Source organism: Diabrotica virgifera, chromosome 9 (assembly GCF_917563875.1).
Source record: "Diabrotica virgifera virgifera chromosome 9, PGI_DIABVI_V3a".
NCBI classification, from domain to species: Eukaryota; Metazoa; Arthropoda; class Insecta; order Coleoptera; family Chrysomelidae; genus Diabrotica; species Diabrotica virgifera.
This window is the reverse complement of record NC_065451.1, coordinates 159310122-159330105: the sequence shown is the minus strand read 5'-3', so window position 1 is coordinate 159330105 and position 19984 is coordinate 159310122. Positions and strand designations below refer to the sequence as shown.

Genomic DNA, 19984 nt, shown 5'->3' with positions numbered 1-19984 from the left:
ACTTGGCACAGTATTGTTATAAAGTTTGCACGTTTTTGCTCTTTAGTGAATCCTTAATTTTCTTCTCCTTTTACTTCTTGGAGATCTTTCAATCTGTTTAATTCTGAAGCTGCCTCTGGTTAATTTCCTGGGAGGTAGATTGTCAACTATCCCTCCATCTTTTAGGTGGTTTGTTTTCTAGGGCAATTTTTGGGAGTCTGTTATCATCCATTCGTCTTACATGGCTGTACCACATCCTCTTGCGCTGCCTTCCTCATCTTACAATATCTTGAATTTTGCATTGTTCTCTAATGTTTGTATTTTTTCACCCTATCTCTTCTTGTTTCCGCCACTAGTGCTCTTAGGGTTTAGCATCTATTTCGTTTTGTTGGTATCTTTGCTCACCTCTTTGCATATACAGATTTGACCAGACTACCTCCCGCAGGTTTCCTGACAATGCAGATGCTTTGTTGATCTGACTCCTCAAGTCCTTTACAGATATCTGAATTGCATCACCAATCTGTTGCAGCGACATTGAAAATGGTTACTCATTTTTGATTTACATGTTTGCTTTGATTGGAGTACGAAAGGAACCATTCTCGTTGGAACTTTACCGCGCTGAGCAGATGAGACGTGAATTATAAATTGTAAAAATTCCGTCATCTTCCTTAGTCTCAGCATCCGTTATGGATCGCAAATTGTAGACGTCTCGGAGGTGTTACCAGAGAAGGTTCCCATTGTTTTCAATCTGGTAGGATGTAGAGTAACATTTTTATATGTTGTTTTATTTGCTATTAGATTGAAAACTTAGTTTTTCGCTAGCAGTTGCCGCTAGGGCCTCTCTGCCATTTCGTTTGTTGCAATCCGTGACTGCACGCCGGGGTTTGTTCTAGTTGGGTCAGAGAGAGCAGCATATGTGCCTCCTGATGAGAGACTAATAAGTTTCGAAACCGGTAGAGGTGCTTGCTGCACTCTCTGATTGGACTGGAATGATGATGTGGCTGTAGTTTCGTGTTACAACGACATTGAAAATGGTTATTCATTTTTGATTCAAATCAAATTTGTTCGGCCTCTCAAAATATCCGTTACTGTCTATATTTACTGATTCTTTGATTATTTATATTTAATTTATCCATTACTAAACATGTTTATTAATACTTATTTATTAAAAAGGGTTCAAGGCAGGTTTTGTTTATATTCGATTCAGAGTCGGACTACCATCTCCATATAGCAACTATTTCAGCATCCTTATGCATCATCAGTGAAGATTATGCAGTCACAACTCTGAAGGGAATATAAACATTCTGCCTCTTTTAAGGCAAAACATCGCGATGCAATGAACCCACCTTTTGAGACGCAAATCAGCGACATCTCTCGTATTACGAGGAAAACAACGAAAAGCCCCAGATACAAAGTTTACTACTTTTTAAACAATTAGAATAATTGAAATAAAAATATAATAAACAATATTTTAAATCTAAGACTTTTCGTTAATAAACTGCTTTCTGGCTGCATCCCATATCTCCGGATTTTACAATATATAATCACGTAGAGACGACGAAAATAGGAGAAAGCAAATAGAGGACACTTAGGCCACGCATTTACCTTCTCTTCGTCTAGGAAAAGGACCGAAAAACAGTTTCTAAATACTCAAAAACTGAGTAAAATGAAAAAGATTAAAAAGGGTTCAAGGCAGGTTTTGTTTATATTCGATTCAGAGTCGGACTACCATCTCCATATAGCAACTATTTCAGCATCCTTATGCATCATCAGTGAAGATTATGCAATACTTATTTGTTTTTTAGATGAATTCATCTATTGGTAGCATTTTTTTATCAAGTGGGCCGATGTGTGTTTCCACAATGTTTTGTTTATCTTCCACCTTCTTATCATATGGAATTTTTTCTCATTTTGAAAAAAGAAAACTTACACTCAATGTTTTGGTAATGCTGTTTGTTGAGCGATATTTAAGGTAAGGTATTTTATAAATAATTATTTTTCTTTACTTTTATTCAAAAACAAAACTTTTTTTACACATTTTTACACAACTATGTTTTTTTCTCAGTACAAACAAAAAATCGAAGAAAAAGTAAATAGACAGAAAGGTGCTGCAAGATACTTTATGATGATATAATTGTAATAACTATATAATATGATCAAATTGAAACAAAATTTGGCTTCAGAAATGGACTGGGAACCCGGGACGCCCTCTTTGCACTAAATGTATTATTGCAGAAATGCCGAGATCAAAGGAAATACGTCTTTGCTGTATTTATTGACTATGAGAAGGCCTTTGATCGAGTACAACATCACAAATTAATTAAAATATTAAAGGAAAAAGGGGTTGATAGTCAAAATGTACCTACGAATCATAGAAAAATTCTACAGGCGTTAAACAGCGACAGCTTGCATAAATGGAAAATCAACAGAAATATGCAAAATACAAAGAGGTGTCAGACAGGGTTGTATACTGTCTCCACTGTTATTCTGTTATTCAATTTATATTCAGATATAATATTTAAGAAAGCGCTGCATAATTTGGAATGGGGTGTAAAAGTTAATAGAATTCTGATAAATACAATCAGATATGCAGACGATACAGTTATTTTAAGTGATGATATGAATCGATTACAACACCGCTTAAATGCCATTGACACAGTGGGAATAGAGTTTGGCCTAAACATAAACTGTTCAAAAACAAAATAAATGGTATTTAGCCGTTTGGCCCATCAAGATTCACGGTTACATGTTGATGGTCATATAATTCAAAGAGTACCCAGTTTTAAATATCTTGGTTGCCATATTACTGAACAACTAGATCCAGATAAAGAGATAAAATGTAGAATCGAGATAGCCCGCACGACATTTTTAAAAATGAGGTCATTCTTCTGTAATGATAACTTGCAACTTCAACTTCTAAAGCGCATGATTAAATGTTACATTTGATCAGTCTTCTTTTATGGTGTCGAAGCATGGACATTAAAAATATCCACCATTAATCGTTTAGAGGCCTTTGAAATGTGGCTGCACAGATGTACACTGAAAATACCATGGACGTCTATGCTGACAAATGTGGCAGTCCTTAAGAAAGCAAATGCTGCCCGCGAGCTGCATCATCATCATCAGTAGCTCGACAACCCTTTTTGGGTCCTGGCTTGTTCTAGGATTTTCCGCCATTCTGTTCTGTTCCTTGCTTTGTTCTTCCAGTGGGTAATCTCAAGTGTTTTCAGATCTTGTTCCACTTGTTCCATGTATCTAAGTTTGGGTCTTCCCTTTGACCTTCTCCCTACTGGTGTTTGCTTCATTATGTGTTTTGGTGTTTTGGTCTCCAACATTCGTTCAACATGGCCCATCCAGCGCAGACGTCCGATCTTTATGGATGTTATGACGTCGGGTTCGTTGTATGCTGCGTATAGTTCAAAATTATATCTTCTGCGCCATACGTCATTTTCTTACACCCCCTTATATATGTGTCTAAGGATTTTCGTTCAAACGTACCTAATAAGTTCTCATCGCTTTTCGTCAGTGTCCATGTCTCTGATCCATATATAAGGACCGGTTTTATCAGGGTTTTGTATACTTTGCATTTGGTTTTTCTCGTAATGTTGTTAGATCTTAGATGTTTAATGAGTCCATTATATGTTTTATTAGCAATATGTATTCTTCTCTTAACTTCTTCGCTGACATTGTTATCTGCGGTAACTAGTGAACCTAGATATATATGTAAAAAATTTTACGCTTTCGATGTTATAGTCTCCTATTGTCAGATTCTGTAGGTTTCTTTGGCCTGTCGATTTGCTGGCCTTCATGTATTTGGTTTTCATTTCATTAATATTTAGGCCACTGCTTTGTGCCGCTCTTTCTATAGCATTAAATGCTTCTATCATTTCTCTTTTGCTTCTAGCTATGATATCAACATCATCTGCAAATGCCAATATTTGTACAGTTTTTGTTATTATTGTTCCTCTGGTGTTGACTTTTGACTCTCTAATTATTTTCTCTAATGTGATGTTGAATAGAATACAGGATAGGGCATCTCCCTGTCGTAGGCCCGTTCTAACATGGATTGTATCTGTTAGTGCGTTTTGAATTCGAACCCTGCTTTGTACTTTAAGTGTTTCTTTTACTATTTCAATGAGATGAGTTGGAATATTAAACTCTTTCAGGGCGTTGATCAGAAATTCTCGATGGATACTATCATAGGTACTCTCAAAGTCAATGAAGAGATGATGTGTTTCTATATTAAATTCACTAGTCTTTTCCAAGATTTGTCTCAAAACGCAGATCTGATCTATTGTTGACTTCTGCCTGCAGAAATCACATTGATATCCCCCCGCGAGCTGCATGATAACGTCAAATATAGAAAGATGGCCTATTTTTGACACGTAGTCAGGGGAGACCGGTATAATATTTTTCAACTAATATGATGGGTAAAATCGAAGGACGCAGGGGAATTGGTAGAAAGCAGGCCTCTTGGTTGAAGAATATCCGAGAGTGGACAGGAATAAAGAACGCAGAACCACTATTTAGAATAGCTCGAGACAGAGACAGTTTCGCCATGTTAATCGCCAACGTCAAGGGGACTTGACAGTGCACGTTAAGAAGAAGAAGGTCAAATTGTATGAGAATCTTCAAAAATGAAAAACGAAAATAGAGTATTGATGTATAAATTATAATTTGTATCGATAGGTGCGAACTTTTTCGCTGGAGGCCAATCTTGCGCCTCAGAGTGCGCTATTGATATCTCTATATCTTGTCCAAAAATAAACCTACGAACATTTTACTAAGCTCATAATGTTCCTTTTGAGTTCTTCTATCATTACTGTTGATTAGTAGGTGTTAAGTAGGTGTTGATAAAATAAAATAAAATTAAATAAAAATTAAATAAAATTAAATAAAAATAAATAAAATTAATTAAAATTAATAAAAATAACAAGAAATTAAATGATTAAAAAAGATTAGGTGAAATTAATTAAAATTAATAAAATTAATAAAAATTAAATAAATTTAAATATACTTAAATAAAAGTAAATAAAAATAAACAAAATTTAAAAAAAATAAGTAAATAAAATTAAATTACATTAAAAAAATTAAATACTATAAAATAGAATAAAATAAAATTACAAAAAATGAACGAAAATTAAGTAAAATTAAAAAAAGTAGGTAAGTTGAAATAAAGTAAGCTAATAAAATAAGTAAAATTAATAAAAATTTAATACAAAAAAATAAATAAAACTAAGAAAATTGAATGAAATTTAAAAAAATTAAAAAATTTAATCACATTAAATATGATTGAAGAAAATTAATTAAAATTTAATAAAATTACAAAAAATTAAATAAAACTGAATTAAATAAAATTTATTAAAAATAAATCAAATTCGATAAAGTTAAAAAATTATAGAAAAGGGAACAAAATTAAATAAAATGAATAAAATAAATCGAATCGGATCGAATCTAATCGAATCGAATCGAATAGAAACGGATTAAATAAAATCGAATATAACTAAATCTATAAGAAGTATTCACTTCTGTCGGCACTCCGCAAATGCCACGTTCTTCTTTTTTACCTTTTAGGTTGATACCGCCATTAGCAGTAGTCCTACTTTTTAATGTAACTTGGTGGCGCCACTTAGGAAATGGTCCAAACTGGAACAGGATTGTTGGAAAGGAATATTTAAATTGTAGGAAAAATATGTGGACTAACTTATTGTTTGTAAATAACTTGATAGATGCTGAGAATATGGTAAGTACAAATGTCACACTGAAATGGTTTTATAAAAATTGCTTAAAAATTTATTACTTTGGCTGCATTCCTACTTATTATTGACCGCAATTATAGCTACAGACTTATGTCGCTGTTGTGTCACTTTTTCAAACTATCCGAGAGACTCATCCTCGCTAGAAAAGAAAAAAATGTCGACAAGCACCTCATCCCACAACAAGGATAATTCAGACCCAGCAAATCTTGTACCGGTCAAGTCCTCGCACTAACAGAAAACATTGAAGAGGGCTCGGAAGAAAAACTTATAACAGGGGCTGCTTTTGTAGATTTGACAGCAGCCTATGACACAGTAAGTTACAAAACATTGCTTCGCAAATTAAACGACACTCTCAATTCAGGGTATCAACTTTACTGTACCTCATCCGACAACAAGGAGGATTCAGACCCGGCAAATCTTGTACCGGTCAAGTCCTCGCACTAACAGAAAACACTGAAGAAGGCTTAGAAGAAAAACTTATAACAGTAAGTAAGTAAGTAAGGTATGTTTTATTGTCAAACAATTTTACCAATTTGTGGACAAAGCTTATACAAAATAAAAAAATATATAATAAAAAACAAATAATAATAAAAAACTACAAACAAAACAAAAACAGAAACAGACACCAAGTAAATGGCGTGAGTTATACTACTTAATATAATTTTATAGTTATTAAATACACATTAAAAAATTAAAAATTTTGCAAACAATATGTATTCAACGTCAGAGTAAAAAGAAGGCGAACGAGGAAAAGGGAAAGGGAAAGTAAATCAAAAGTTCTATGCCGCTGCAAATATGTACAAAATTACTCGAAAGTAATAATCCTGCAAATCAATTTGCTGAATTCAAATCGTTTATAAAAAAGTCATTCACTGTATAAAAAGCTCTCTCTAGCAAATAAGCTTTCAAGGCCTTGCTAAAAGCGGGAAATGCTGCAATAGATTTGATGTTAGATGGCAGGAGATTGCACATTTTTCTCGAATTGTATAGTATAGAGCACTTAACCAGCTTAGACCGTGGGGTTGGCAGATAAAGATTATGCTCCACGTTTCTAAGGGGATAGTTGTGAGTGGGTCTCTCTGGACCTTCTGATGCATGTTTACGGATTAAACAAACGGATTCAAAAACAAACAAAGAAGGAAGAGTTAATATTTTAAATTTTTTTTAAGAATTATTGGCAATGAACTCTGCTATTGAGTCTCAGGGAGTAACGAAGAGCTCTCTTTTGTAGTTTAAAAATACTCTCAAATTGAGTCGCACAACACATACCCCAGAATGGAAGAGCGTACTGAAGATGAGACTCAAAAAGGGCATAATAAACGGTCCTAGATGTTGACAAATTCATTTCCGTAGCAACTGATCTTAGCGCAAAACAAGCAGAACTTAATTTTTTGTGTAAGGTATCAATGTGCAAGTTCCATTTTAGAGACTTATCCACAATAAGCCCTAAGAACTTCACCGATTCAACTACCTCTAGACTGTTGTTATTAAGTACTAAAGGTTGCATCATACTGTTGTAAGGTAGGACTTTGGTTTTAGAAACGTTAAATAACAGGAGATTCGAATCGCACCACGATTTAATGGTGACTAGGTCTGTAGCTATGGTATTGCGAAGATCCATAATATCCGTGTTACTCCAAGTAATACTAGTATCATCTGCAAAGAGACATATTTTACCTTTAATGTTCAGACTAGAGATGTCATTTATGTATATCAGAAACAAAAGTAGAAAACTGATGCTATCAAAATGTACTAAAAAAAGATAAAAAAATTGTCTAACATAGTCAAAAATCCTAAGGCCAAATTTGTGAAATTTTGTAGTTTATAAACATTTAGAATAACTTTAAAAATATTGTCCGTAGAAAAAATCATTTTGCATATTAGAAAAGCTAGTATTTAACACGAATTTTTAAAAATGCAGTTCAATTTGTGACTAGTCGTGGTAAATGAAGGGGGAGCTGGGAGCCGACAAATGCACGAGTTCAAAAACTACATAAGGCAACTTAAAACAATTATCATTTTCTATATCTCGGGATCTACTGAATATATTTTGATCGTTCTTTTTTTAATTTATATGTAATTTTTCTGTGTATTACAAATATGCAATTTGTCTAGACATTTATTAATTAACAAGTAGACTAATTTGTTTAAACAATTTTTGAAAAAATAATTTTTTTCCCAAAAATCCATGATTTTAATCATACTCTCGTTATTAATCATAGAAAAAGTTAAGGTATACTTTAGTAAATAAATTATTTTCAATAAATAATTATCTAATAAAAATCATTTACTTATCAAAGTGTACTATAACTTTTTCTATGATCATTAATGATACTATGATTAAAAAATAGATTGTTGTAAAAAAATATTTTTTCAAGAATGGTTTAAACAAATTAGACTGTTTATTAATTAATAGATTTATAAACAAATTGCATATTTGTAATTTACATAGAAATTACATACAAATTAAAAAATAAAGATCAAAATCCATTGAGTTGATCCAGAGATACAGAAAATTATATTCGTTTGAAATTGATTTTTCAGTATTTTAACTCGGTTGATTTGTAGGTTCCCCCTAGTAATCGTTTGAACTACATTTTTGAAAAATCGTAGAGGGTGCTGCAATGTTTGTGCAAATTTTTTAAGAAAAAATACAAATCCCATTCTTTAAAATGGCATTAATGAGATTCCTTAATTATTATAAACAAATTAGCTGTGAATTAAAAAATTCATATGTCTAACTTTGTCCCAAATGAACCCAGGCCAAATTTTTTTTTCATTTGAAATGTCGTTTTAAAATACTATCTTTTCGAATATTAAAAAAGATTTAACAGATAGATAAAAAACAACATTTTTAAAGTTATTCTAAATGTTTATAAACTACAAAATTTCAAAAATTTGGAATTAGGATTTTTGACTATATTGATTATTTTTTTAATAGGTACATTTTGATAATATCACGCTTCTACTTTAATTTCGCATGCTCAGAATTGCCCTATCTTCATTATTTTCTGTCTTATCTTATTGCAAAATAAAGGTCTCTGGGATAAACAAATAGAATAACTCTTAAACTAATTAATGGATCGATCTCAAATTTTGAAGGTTTGTTAAGTATGCCAATACCCAACTTTGGGTAAAACACAAAAATTATAAGGTAGTTTTAGTAAAAGTTATTAACAAATATCGATTTTCACTTATTTTGCAGTTTGCGTAGCAACAAATTAACTTTTTAAATTTCAAAAATCGGCATTTTGAACGTTTTTCAATGTTCTAAAAAACTGAATTTTGTAATTTTATGTCAACTATTTAGCTTTTGAATGAAGTGCAAAAAATTGAAAAAATCGCGATTTTTGCACTAAATTGTTAATAATTATTATTAACATTTATTATTGTTTTGCGAACTCTAGGCAGGAAACAGGTAGGTTTTCTTCCTTATAGGTCTACAATAACTAAAAAAGTAGTCAGCTACCTGGATCTTCGAGTGTCCCGAGAAAATCCTTATTACTCTGGACTAATAGCGTGGAATGGTAATATATTAGAACACACAGACCAACCTAACCCCTAACCTAAGCAAGAGTAACTGTGGACCGGTACCTACCTACACACAACATTGCATAAAAACGAGAGGGAAGGTAACAACTGGGAACAGCGTACTCAGAAAGCTAACGGGAAGTAAATGGGGTGCACGTCCAGGCCCCAATTCTAATTCAAATTTCGACTGAAAACGAGTCGCAATCAATATGGCGACGTTGAAATGCGACTGTGCGAGCCTTGTGGATTTTAGTTGAATTAACGAAATGACGTCACAAAATAGCGACTATCGAAATTAATAGCGACTCCAAAAAAGTGGTTGATATTAGTTGATGTTATAATATTTCGAGTCGAAATTATTGTGACACGGACATGAATGAATGGCCGAAAGCGAGGTTAGGTTTAGTTTAGGAGATGCGTTTTGTTTGTTTCTTGCAATGAAAACTAAAGCAAAAGGTATTATATTATGGAAATTTGCTGGTTTTCGAGGAATTAGATAGAATAGTATTAAATTAGAAACATAATAATTGAGGATTTACACAACGTGAATTATCAACACAATGAAAAATGTAAGGTAATAATCTGGGAAAATTAGTATAAAACAAGGAAAATTATGTACCAGCTATTTTATTGCTGGACATGCTAGAATCAAATCTTAAGATTTTATATATTAGTAATATAGCTATGCAAAGTCATCAGAACGTGTGCTACTTGGTTTATAAACAAATTAGCGCTCCGAAATCTTTTTTTCAATTATTGCTCTGTAACTCAGAAGATTTTAACGTTAAGCCAAAAACATTCACTGTAATAATTTAATTCTGCACATAGATATTTTTTTCCGATTTCCTTTGACGGAAATTTTCGTCGAACAATTCGGGTTTTCCAAACAAAATCTTTAATTTTCAACTAAAATTTTAGGGAAGTAATTATTTATCAATAATTAAATAACTTGGTGACAAATATTTTTTGTTGTGAGTGTCTTGAAAATATGAAAATTCGTGTGTACAAAGAGGACCGGAATAAAAAGGTAATGGTTCAAAGATTGAAATCCTGTTGTTTATAACTCTGTCGCAAATGCCGGTCAAATTTGACCGGTTATACCTGGAACCACTCTTCGCAATTCAATTTTTTTCTTCGAAAAGGGCACAGATGTCGTGCCAGTTTCAACAGCGTTAGCTTAATTTAATTTAATGTAATATTTTCTGAGGGGTTCTATTTGTTTTTAAGGCAAAAAATTGTTTCTTTATAACATTCCTGAGACCGCTCAAATAGTCCAATTTCAATTCTGTAAAGTACGTTGAATAGGTACAGTGCTTTTTTATACGAAAATCATAGTTATTCTGGTGTATCATAATCTTTCTGGTTATTACTAAACTTCGACCGAAAGTTTGTAATTAACATTTTAATTATTGCCAAACTATTGGTTAGATTGTCGCCGGCCTCCTGATATATAATCTACTATAAAAAATCTTTCATGTCATCAATTTATTTAATTATTGATAAATAATTAATTCCCTAAAATTTTAATTGAAACTTGCAGATTTATTTTAGAATACTCGGATTTTTCGAGTAAAATTTTTGTTGAAGAAAATCGTGAAAAAATAACTTTGTGCAGAACTAAATTACGGTGAATTTCTATTCGAGTGTGTTTAGTTTAAAGGAAAAATCTTAGGAGTTACAGAGCACTAATTAAAAATAAGATTTAGGAGTGCTAATTTGTTTATAAATAAAATAACACACTTTCTGAGGACTTGTCATACCCCACATTACTAATATATGCAATCTTAAGATTCGATTTTTGCAATAAAATAGCTGGTAAACAACTTTTCTCAAAAATGGCATTTTTTCGACAATTTTCCCAGACTATCAAAAAATGTTGCGGTGGTTGCGTAGCCAATAAATCCAATAAACCGGAGCGCCAACCCAAATTATGAGCAGTGTCAAAATGATAACGTTAATATCCCCAGTTGTAACTAATATTGAAATGAATAAAAATCGCTATAAATTGCGACCATCATGGCGGAGTCGAAATTAAATTGCGACCTCGAAATTAATTAGAATCAGGCCCCTGGCATCTTAAGAACAACGGCACAGGCATTGTTTCTCAACTACTGAATATGCCCCGTTTGGGACAGGTCTGCTCACAGAAAACAAGTTGATACTGCGCTAAATGAGACATGCAGGATAGTAACGGGGTGCGTGAAACCAAAGCCACTCTCAAATCTATATAAAGCAGCGGGTTTTGTAGAAACCTCAACGTGGACTATGCAAAGCTCGAACACCACGAAAGTGACTAAAATACAGGAAAAGCTTCCTCAAAACAGTGCAGGATAAACCGCCTGAGTATTTTCCTCTTGCCCAGGTTCAATGAACCGGCCAGTCTCTAGATTTTAAAACGTGGAAATCTATGAATACGATAAGAACGGGGATCGCTCCAGCAAGATCAAACATGGTAAAATGGGTAAAATAGACCAGGATGATATGTACTGGGGAGGCCTATGTCCAGCAGTTGATCGAGAGAGGCTACTGATGAAGGTAATATTTACATGGAAATTCAACATAAGTTGATTTTATAATTTTTCCTATCTTGAGAACGATTTCTAGATTAGAAATCGAAATGTCAAAAACTAACAGAAATGTAATTATCAGTACAACCAATTGTGGCTTAATCGCTCAAAAAAAGCATTGTCAACTTAACAATGTTAAATAATCAATAAAATGATGATATTACAGTTCATACTAAAAAAATGGCCCGATATTCATTGAACATATTTCACCCATATTCTAGCTATTGAGAGAGTTCAGCACAAGTTCTTAAGATTTGTTGCATTTAAACAAAATCAGAGGGTTGATGAAATTAACTATTCTAATATAGAAAAGTCACTCAACATAACCTCTCTCCAAATCCGACGCATGCATAAGGATCTCACAATGTTTTATAATATACTACACTCCAATAATTTTAGTCCTCAACTATTGGAGAAAATTAGCCTCCATGTTCCCAGTAGACAAACGAGGCTAATTCAACCTTTTTACATTAGACCGCATCGCACTAACTACGGACACAACTCCTTCATGTCCAGAACACCTAGATTTGCTAAGCAATATTCGGAAGGTTTAGATTGTTACAGTTTTCCAAATAAATTTAAAGCTCAGCTTAAAAACTGTGCGTGATAACTTGATATCCTTGTGTTTTGTACATTTTTCGTTAATGTTTGTTATTTATTTAATGTTCCTAGTTTGTATGATTAAAATTTTTAAATTTACTTTAGGTTAGGTTATAAATCTCCTGTGATTAATGTTTATACTGTATTTTAATTGGGTGATTGCCCGTTGATAAATAAAATAAAACAGTCCCGGATTTCAGGTATTTTTTCAGCCTTGTCCCGAATTCGACTGAATTGGAGTTGGAACATACCGCGTGTCGCATGTCAGTGGTTAAGGGTTAAACGCTTTTCTAGTTGAAAATACTATATATAAACAGTGTACGATACGCATAATCCTCAAAATTTTTGTACCCCAATATTTTACTCTCCTTTTTCAATAATTATGTGACAAATTTTGATAAATTAGACTAAAAAATGTTATTATTGATTTCAGTGTACACCTACAACATGGTCTGTAGCACTAGATACGCAATATTTCATCCTGCTTTTGCTACTGTTATGGTATATAAAAAAACATGAAAAATATATCTTGCATATAGTTGGAAGTTTATTATGTACAGGTATATTAATCACATTCTACATCAACTATATCAACAAGTTGGAAGCTTTTACTATACCAAGGGCAGAGTAAGTATTGTTCTCCCTTATAAATGGTTTTTGATTTTTAATTAGAGCATCGTGATAACAATGATAAAATGTTTATATTAGATATGTTCACCAGTTATCTCTCCAAACCAATATAAAGTATTGGTATAGTCGGTTCGATAATCTCACGACAAAACTGGGCCTCGATTTTTGACGCGTCGCTTCGTTATCGAACGTATTCGCTTCGTATCTGTTTGGTAAACGAAACGTATGCGTTCGATAACGAAGCGAAGGGTCAAAAATCGAGGCCCTGGCTAGTGATTTTAGTAGGTAATTTTTTTGTTTTTGGCTAATTTTGCCAAAATTCGCAAAATTACTCTCTATTTAGTAATTATTAACTATTTAGTGATTTTTTTTACTAAAAAAATTACTTACTAAAATCACCAGTCACTTGTGTCTGAGTTTAGCGAACCGACTATAAAAACCCACAATTAATGAGATCTTACGGGGTGAGGCAGATAAACGGCCTATTACTAAAGACAGAAGAATCATGAAAATGGAATGACGGGGTTTTGAAGAATTTTCATCAAAATATTTTCACCTATTTGCTACTTCCGGCTATACCGGATGTTGCTTATAACTTAGTTTTTTTAATGGGACACGATGCACATTTTTACATTTTTGGATTCTACTTGATGCCGTCTTTCTTAAAACAATATGCGGTTTTGTAATGTTATACAGAGTAGTTTAAAATATAATTACGTTTTTTATTAATCTCGTAGCGACGTTCACACCCTGTAGAATTGTAGTAGTTTGACTTCAAAAATTATATTTATATGTTCAAATGATTTTTAATATAGCTAACAAGAATAAAAAACCGCTAAACGCCGGAAAATGAGTGGCGCATACAATATTCCAGCTACAAAAGAGCTGATATGAATATTACGTGGCGCGAAAATATATTTTCATTTTGATGCAAAACAAAATTCTAGTTTTATTTTACAATATTTTTCCATACTATTTGCTCAATTTCAAGTAAAACGCGTCACAAAAGAGTAACTTTGATACATTTTGAAGCTCTTTTGTGGCGCGTTTTACTTCGGAAGACTGTTCTAATTGTTTTCTTGCCTTTGGCTTTTTCCCTTCAGTAAGAGCCTAATAAACTTAATATTTTTTTGTTTTCCTTGTACACCCTCAACATCAAAAACTCTTCCAATTTCTTCCTAAGATTCAGCTGTTTTATTTTTGTTATAATGAAATTTATTCTTTGGATCCCATAGATTAGGATGCTTACTATATTCCTGGATTAATAGTAAAACATCTTCCCTGGATAAATCCATAATAATATTTCCTACCCGTCTACTTATTTAACCCGAAAACCAGTTCTGTGATTTACTCTACACAACCTGAGCAGGTACGCGCAACGAACGATAAATAGACCAGGGCGCATCTGTAAAAATATTGGTACATTTGGACGTTGAGAGGTGACTCAAATTTTTTTGCAGAAATTGCTTGAAAATAACTCAAATAATAATATTTGAGTTATCCTCCCTCTCAAAAAGGTCCGGAACATTGTTTAATTAATCAAAATGTCAAAAAATGAAGGAAAAATTCGATTTTTTTCTTCGTTTTTTGATTATAACTTTAAAAGTATTCATTTCCGTGAAAAGTTGTACTTACATAAAAGTTGCGTAATTAAATTTCCTACAATATAGAATTGGTTAAAAATTTAAAAAATAGTCACCCTTGTTGCAAAATAGCAATAATTGCGAAAAAACCATACAAAAACAAGTATTCGCATTTTACGTTTTTCAAGCATTTATGATACACTTAGGACCTTCACGTTTCACGCAGAAAAACTTTATGGTACAATAAAACAATACTGTAAATTTCATTAAAATCGGTTTGACAGATTTTGCAAAATAAATTTTGAAATCCAGCTATCGCAAAAAAAATTCATTTTTTCAAAATGTTACAGGACTGAAAATAAAGCAGATAGCAAGTTGAAATTTATTTTGCATATAGAAGTGTACTGTACCTTTCATTTGCAATTTGCGAAACTATAATCGATTAACTACCACGGCGTCAGGAATTTTTTTAAAATAAACATTAATTATTGGTGTTACGCGCAGGACAGCGGAGAGTTTGCTCTGATTGGGCATTCCAGTGACCTTTGATAATGATTGATACATTTTAATTTTTATTACATTTCAAAATAAATAAATAAATTTGTTTATTGCAAAATAAAAACACATACTCTATTCTTTGAAATAACACTTTTTTTAGCAAAAACTTTATTTGTTCATATATTTTAACTTAGAGAATAAAAGTTTATTATTTTTAAACATATGCAATTGTTTAAACAATATTTCACAAACAATAATAAAATTAGTTTGATTTTTGTGGAATTAAAATATTAAAATACAACAAAATATAGGGTAAGAAAATATTATATTAGATAAAGATTGGAAGAAATTTTGGTTGAAATCAACTTGTGTGAATCGAACACCGCTGTCCTGCGCGTAGCACCAAAAATTAATGTTTATTTAAAAAATTTCCTGACGCCGCGTGGTAATTAATCGATTTTAATTTTGCAAATTGCAAATGAAAGGTACAGTACACTTCAATAAGCAAAAAAAATTCAACTTGCTATCTGCTTTATTTTCAGTCCTGCAACATTTTAAAAAAATTAATTTTTTTTGCGAAAGCTGGATTGCAAAATTTATTTTACAAAATCTATTAAACCGATCTTAATAAAATTTACAGTGTTGTTTCATTATATCATAAAGTTTTTCTGGGTAAAATATGAAGGGCCTAAGTTTAACATAAAAGGTTGAAAAACGTAAAATGCGAATATGTACTTGTTTTTGGATGGTTTTTTTCGCAATAATTGCGACTTTGCAACAAGGGTGACTATTTTTTAAATTTTTAACCAATTCCATATTGTAGTAAATTTAATTACGCAACTTTTATGCCAGTACAACTTTTCTCAGAGATAAACAGTTTTAAAGTTATAATCAAAAAACCAATAAAAAAATCGAATTTTTCCTTCATATTTTGACATTTTGATTATTTAAACAATGTTCCGGACCATTTTGAGAGGGAGGATAACTCAAATATTATTATTTGATTTATTTTTAAGTAATTTCTGCAAAAAAATTTGAGTCACCTCTCAACGTCCATCTCAAAACAGATGCGCCCTGGACTAAAATAAATTTTCGCTGCTAGAGCACCGCGTCCTCACTGGTAAAAATTTGCGACGCAAATTCTTGCGACGAAAATTCTTGCGACGAACCATTAGTTCAAAACGCACGAAAAATTTACCAATGCGGACGCGCCATAATAGTACTGATCATTACCTTTCCAACGCATATCTAATTTTGAAAATTATTTATACTATTCAAAACTTACCGAGCTCAGAAATATTTCTATTTAAAAAAATTTCTATTTAAAAAAGGGAAAATGTTTGTGGAGATGTATGTCTGTGGCTGGAAAAGTTAAATCTATCTGAATTTTTTTTCTGTTTGAAGAGGGGGCCAGGGCCAATTCAGAACCGGTGTAGTTTGTGACTTTTGACCACCCATAAGCCAGCTATAGGACTTGGTAGGTACAAAACGGCACATTTTTGGGGTATATATCTTCGGTTCAAGAAGAGACAGGAGAACCGCAAATACACCAAATCAATAATGTTGAGCTAAGCTTTCAAATGGTGTCTAAGCCGTCAGGATCAGACATACACACGGCTCAGTATCGCCGGAAAACTGAAAAACTGAACTTTGAAAATTTTGGTTTCTCGACAATTACTCAAAATTTCAACCTACCAATTGCGTCAATAATTGAGCGTTTGTAGAAGGACTCTAGGCGAATCTGACGGTGTATACCTCATATCCGGGAAAATTCGAAATTTTAAGTTATAGGCTTCATAAGTATGACCAAATCTATTTCCTATGGGGAAAACGGTTTTTCAAGCTTAATAATTCCTGTAATAGCTTCAGTTATCATACTTGACCTTAAATGCATCAGATAAAACTTGTCAATACGTTTCAAACTCATGTTTAGTGATTAAAATCGGTTAAGCCGTTTAGAAGTTATTAAGCTACACAAGTATAATAAAATTAACGATTGTTCCCGAAATGGTTTATGTAGTTGTAGTGGTTACGACGCTAAATTTGATCTGGCATCGGGCAATCCGAGTTCATTAACCGGCCATCCCAATAATTTTATTCTATCTACTTCGAATAGAAAAAAATCTAGTGTACATTCGATGGATGTATATCTTTACATTGAAAGATCGTTTTACATTAAAATTTTTTATGCTATTGACTTTAAAACGACTAGTTTCATTTTCATTTTCATTTTTTAAAAACTTTATTGTTTTATTTAATTGTTATGTATTTGATTGTTTGACATCGTATGTTCGTTTTTTTAAATTCGCACGAAATAATAAGAAATATCAGATGATTCCATATAACTTTGGTTGTGTGTATAAGTCAATAGAAGATTAGGGCTATGTTGTTATTACGGGTTCTCTCTATAACAGTTGTTAAAAAAAATGGAAAGAATGATCAAAATAGAATAGGCTAATGGATACACACTCATAGATAGGCGCGCGCGTGCCCCCCTACACACACACACACACACACACACACACACACACACACACACACACACACACACACACACACACACACACACACACACACACACACACACACACACACACACACACACACACACACACACACACACACACATGTCAAACTACTACAATTCTACAGGGTGTGAAAATTGCTAGGAGATTAATAAAAAACGTAATTATCTTTTAAACTACCCTGTATAATATTACAAATCCTCATTTCAAGAAAGAATAAATGGAGCAGAATCCAAAAATATAAAAATATACAGGGTGTCCCATTAAAATAAACGAAGTTATAAGCAACTTCCGGTATAACCGGAAGTAGCAAATAGTTGAAAATATTTTCATTAAATAGATCACCCTTCAAAACCTCCTCATTCCAATTTTCATGCTTAAGTTGACTTTGGTTCTCGAGATATTTTTAATAGGCCGTTTATCTGCCTTACCCTACCCACAGCTGCAAGTTTGCAGAAACGTAGTTAGATTTAATGAAAAAAGAAGTTATTTCTTTACTTTCTGGTATGATTGGTTCATTTGTGCAATTTAATCAAGTTAGGTTACGTCATGGTTGAATGGGTACCGGCTAAACAACTTCAGATATGCAGGTGGCACCATCCTATAGACTTTAGACGTCTGTGACAGAAGAATTTTATAAAATCTTAAAAAATTCTTCTATCACAGTGACAGAAACGTGGAAAACTATGTCATGTAATGTAAAATAGGTTTCTATCGATAAATTTTACACCTGTACCTGTTTCAACTCTTTTTATTACACAACGTATTATTTTTTATTGTGTTATTTGGCTGGTTCTTAGTACACTCATCACTGTATACCTACTATACTTGTAACATTGTTTTATACACTTTATACCAAACCCTTCTTTCAGTGCGTCATTAATTTTGACTTTATATAGGATTTTAAGAATTTCGCATATCATTGCATGACATTTTAGTCAAATCTGACAATTGCCAATATTTAAGTATGTAAGCCGATAAAAAGAGAAAGAAGAAGATATTTATACATGGTGTTTCATTGGGAAACGGAAACATTTTAATGGTAAATAGAGGTCACCAATCCGGTTCTAGATATGCTACATTTTTTGTCCTACCGACTTTTATAACTGGGTTACAGGGTGTTTTATCGATTTTGCCCATTTCTTTCCTAAGCCATAACTTTAGAACCACCCTGTATATTTTTTTAATATTTGGTATACATATGTCTCAATTAAAACCCAAACGACCGACATACTAACCATAAGAAAAATCCAGGTCCGGATTAACAAAAAATTATAAAGTAATTGTGACCTTAAAACAACACCCTGTATATTCAAATTTTGAAAATCTGTTTGCATATTTGAAAAGAGCACAAAAAAGTAAGTTTAATGCTTCGTTTCAATTTTCCGGCCAGACAATTTTATGACCTTAATTTTGAAATTATATTGAATTTTTTAATAACTCTGATATTAAAAAGCAGATATTATTAACTTTTAGTTATAAATTATTAAAGATAATGAATAAATACTCATTTTAAAAATAATCAATACTTATTTACCACATTGGAACGACCCAATTAGTAATCACAAGAAAAATCCAGGTCCGGATTAACCAAAAAAATATAAAGTAATTGTGCCCTTGAAATAACACCCTGTATATTGAAATTTTGAAAATTTGTTTGAGTATTTTAAAAGAGCATAAAAAACTGCGGTAAAAGGTGCATGTCAAATTTTTGCGCAGCTAATTTAATTACGGCAATTTTGAAATAATATTGATTAATTCTGTCAAGGTGACAAGAAGCTGCCAGAAAAATTAAGAACAATGCCTGTTTTTTTAATAATTTACTAAATCGTTAAAATATCCCAATTCTCGCAATTCTAATTTTTAATGATGTGCATACAGCTGCAAATCCAGAGAATCCATGAAGCCAACGTAGTAAATAAGTATTAGGTATATTTAAAATAAGTATTGATTCATTAACATTAAATTATTACAAGTTAATAACACCTGGTTTTTAATCTGAGAATTCTTTAAAATTTCAATATAATTTCAAAATTGATGTAATTAAATCAACGGCGTAAAAAATTAAAATAAATCTTGAATCACAGTTTTCTATGTTCTTTTAAAAAACAAATTTTCAAAATTGCAATATACAGGGTGTTGGTTCAAAGTCACAATTACTTTATATTTTTTTGTTAATCCGGACCTACATTTTTCTTGTCATTAGTAATTGAGTCGTTGCAATGTTGTAAATAAGTATTGATTATGTTTAAAATGAGTATTTATTCATTAACTTTAATAATTTATAACTAAAAGTTAATAATATCAGCTTT

At 32.0% G+C, this 19984-nt stretch overlaps 1 protein-coding gene across 4 annotated transcripts in view; it reads left to right on the top strand.

Annotated features, from left to right (window-relative positions):
• The window catches only part of LOC126892658 (nose resistant to fluoxetine protein 6-like), a 149692-nt gene that overhangs the window by 60279 nt on the left and 69429 nt on the right, over window positions 1-19984 (top strand). For all 4 annotated transcript variants that reach the window (XM_050662300.1, XM_050662299.1, XM_050662298.1 and 1 more), the window contains exons 5-7: window positions 1785-1951; window positions 5554-5722; window positions 12870-13063. In XM_050662300.1, coding sequence (XP_050518257.1) covers window positions 1785-1951; window positions 5554-5722; window positions 12870-13063 — 530 coding nt within the window. The remainder of the gene's footprint in view (window positions 1-1784; window positions 1952-5553; window positions 5723-12869; window positions 13064-19984) is intronic.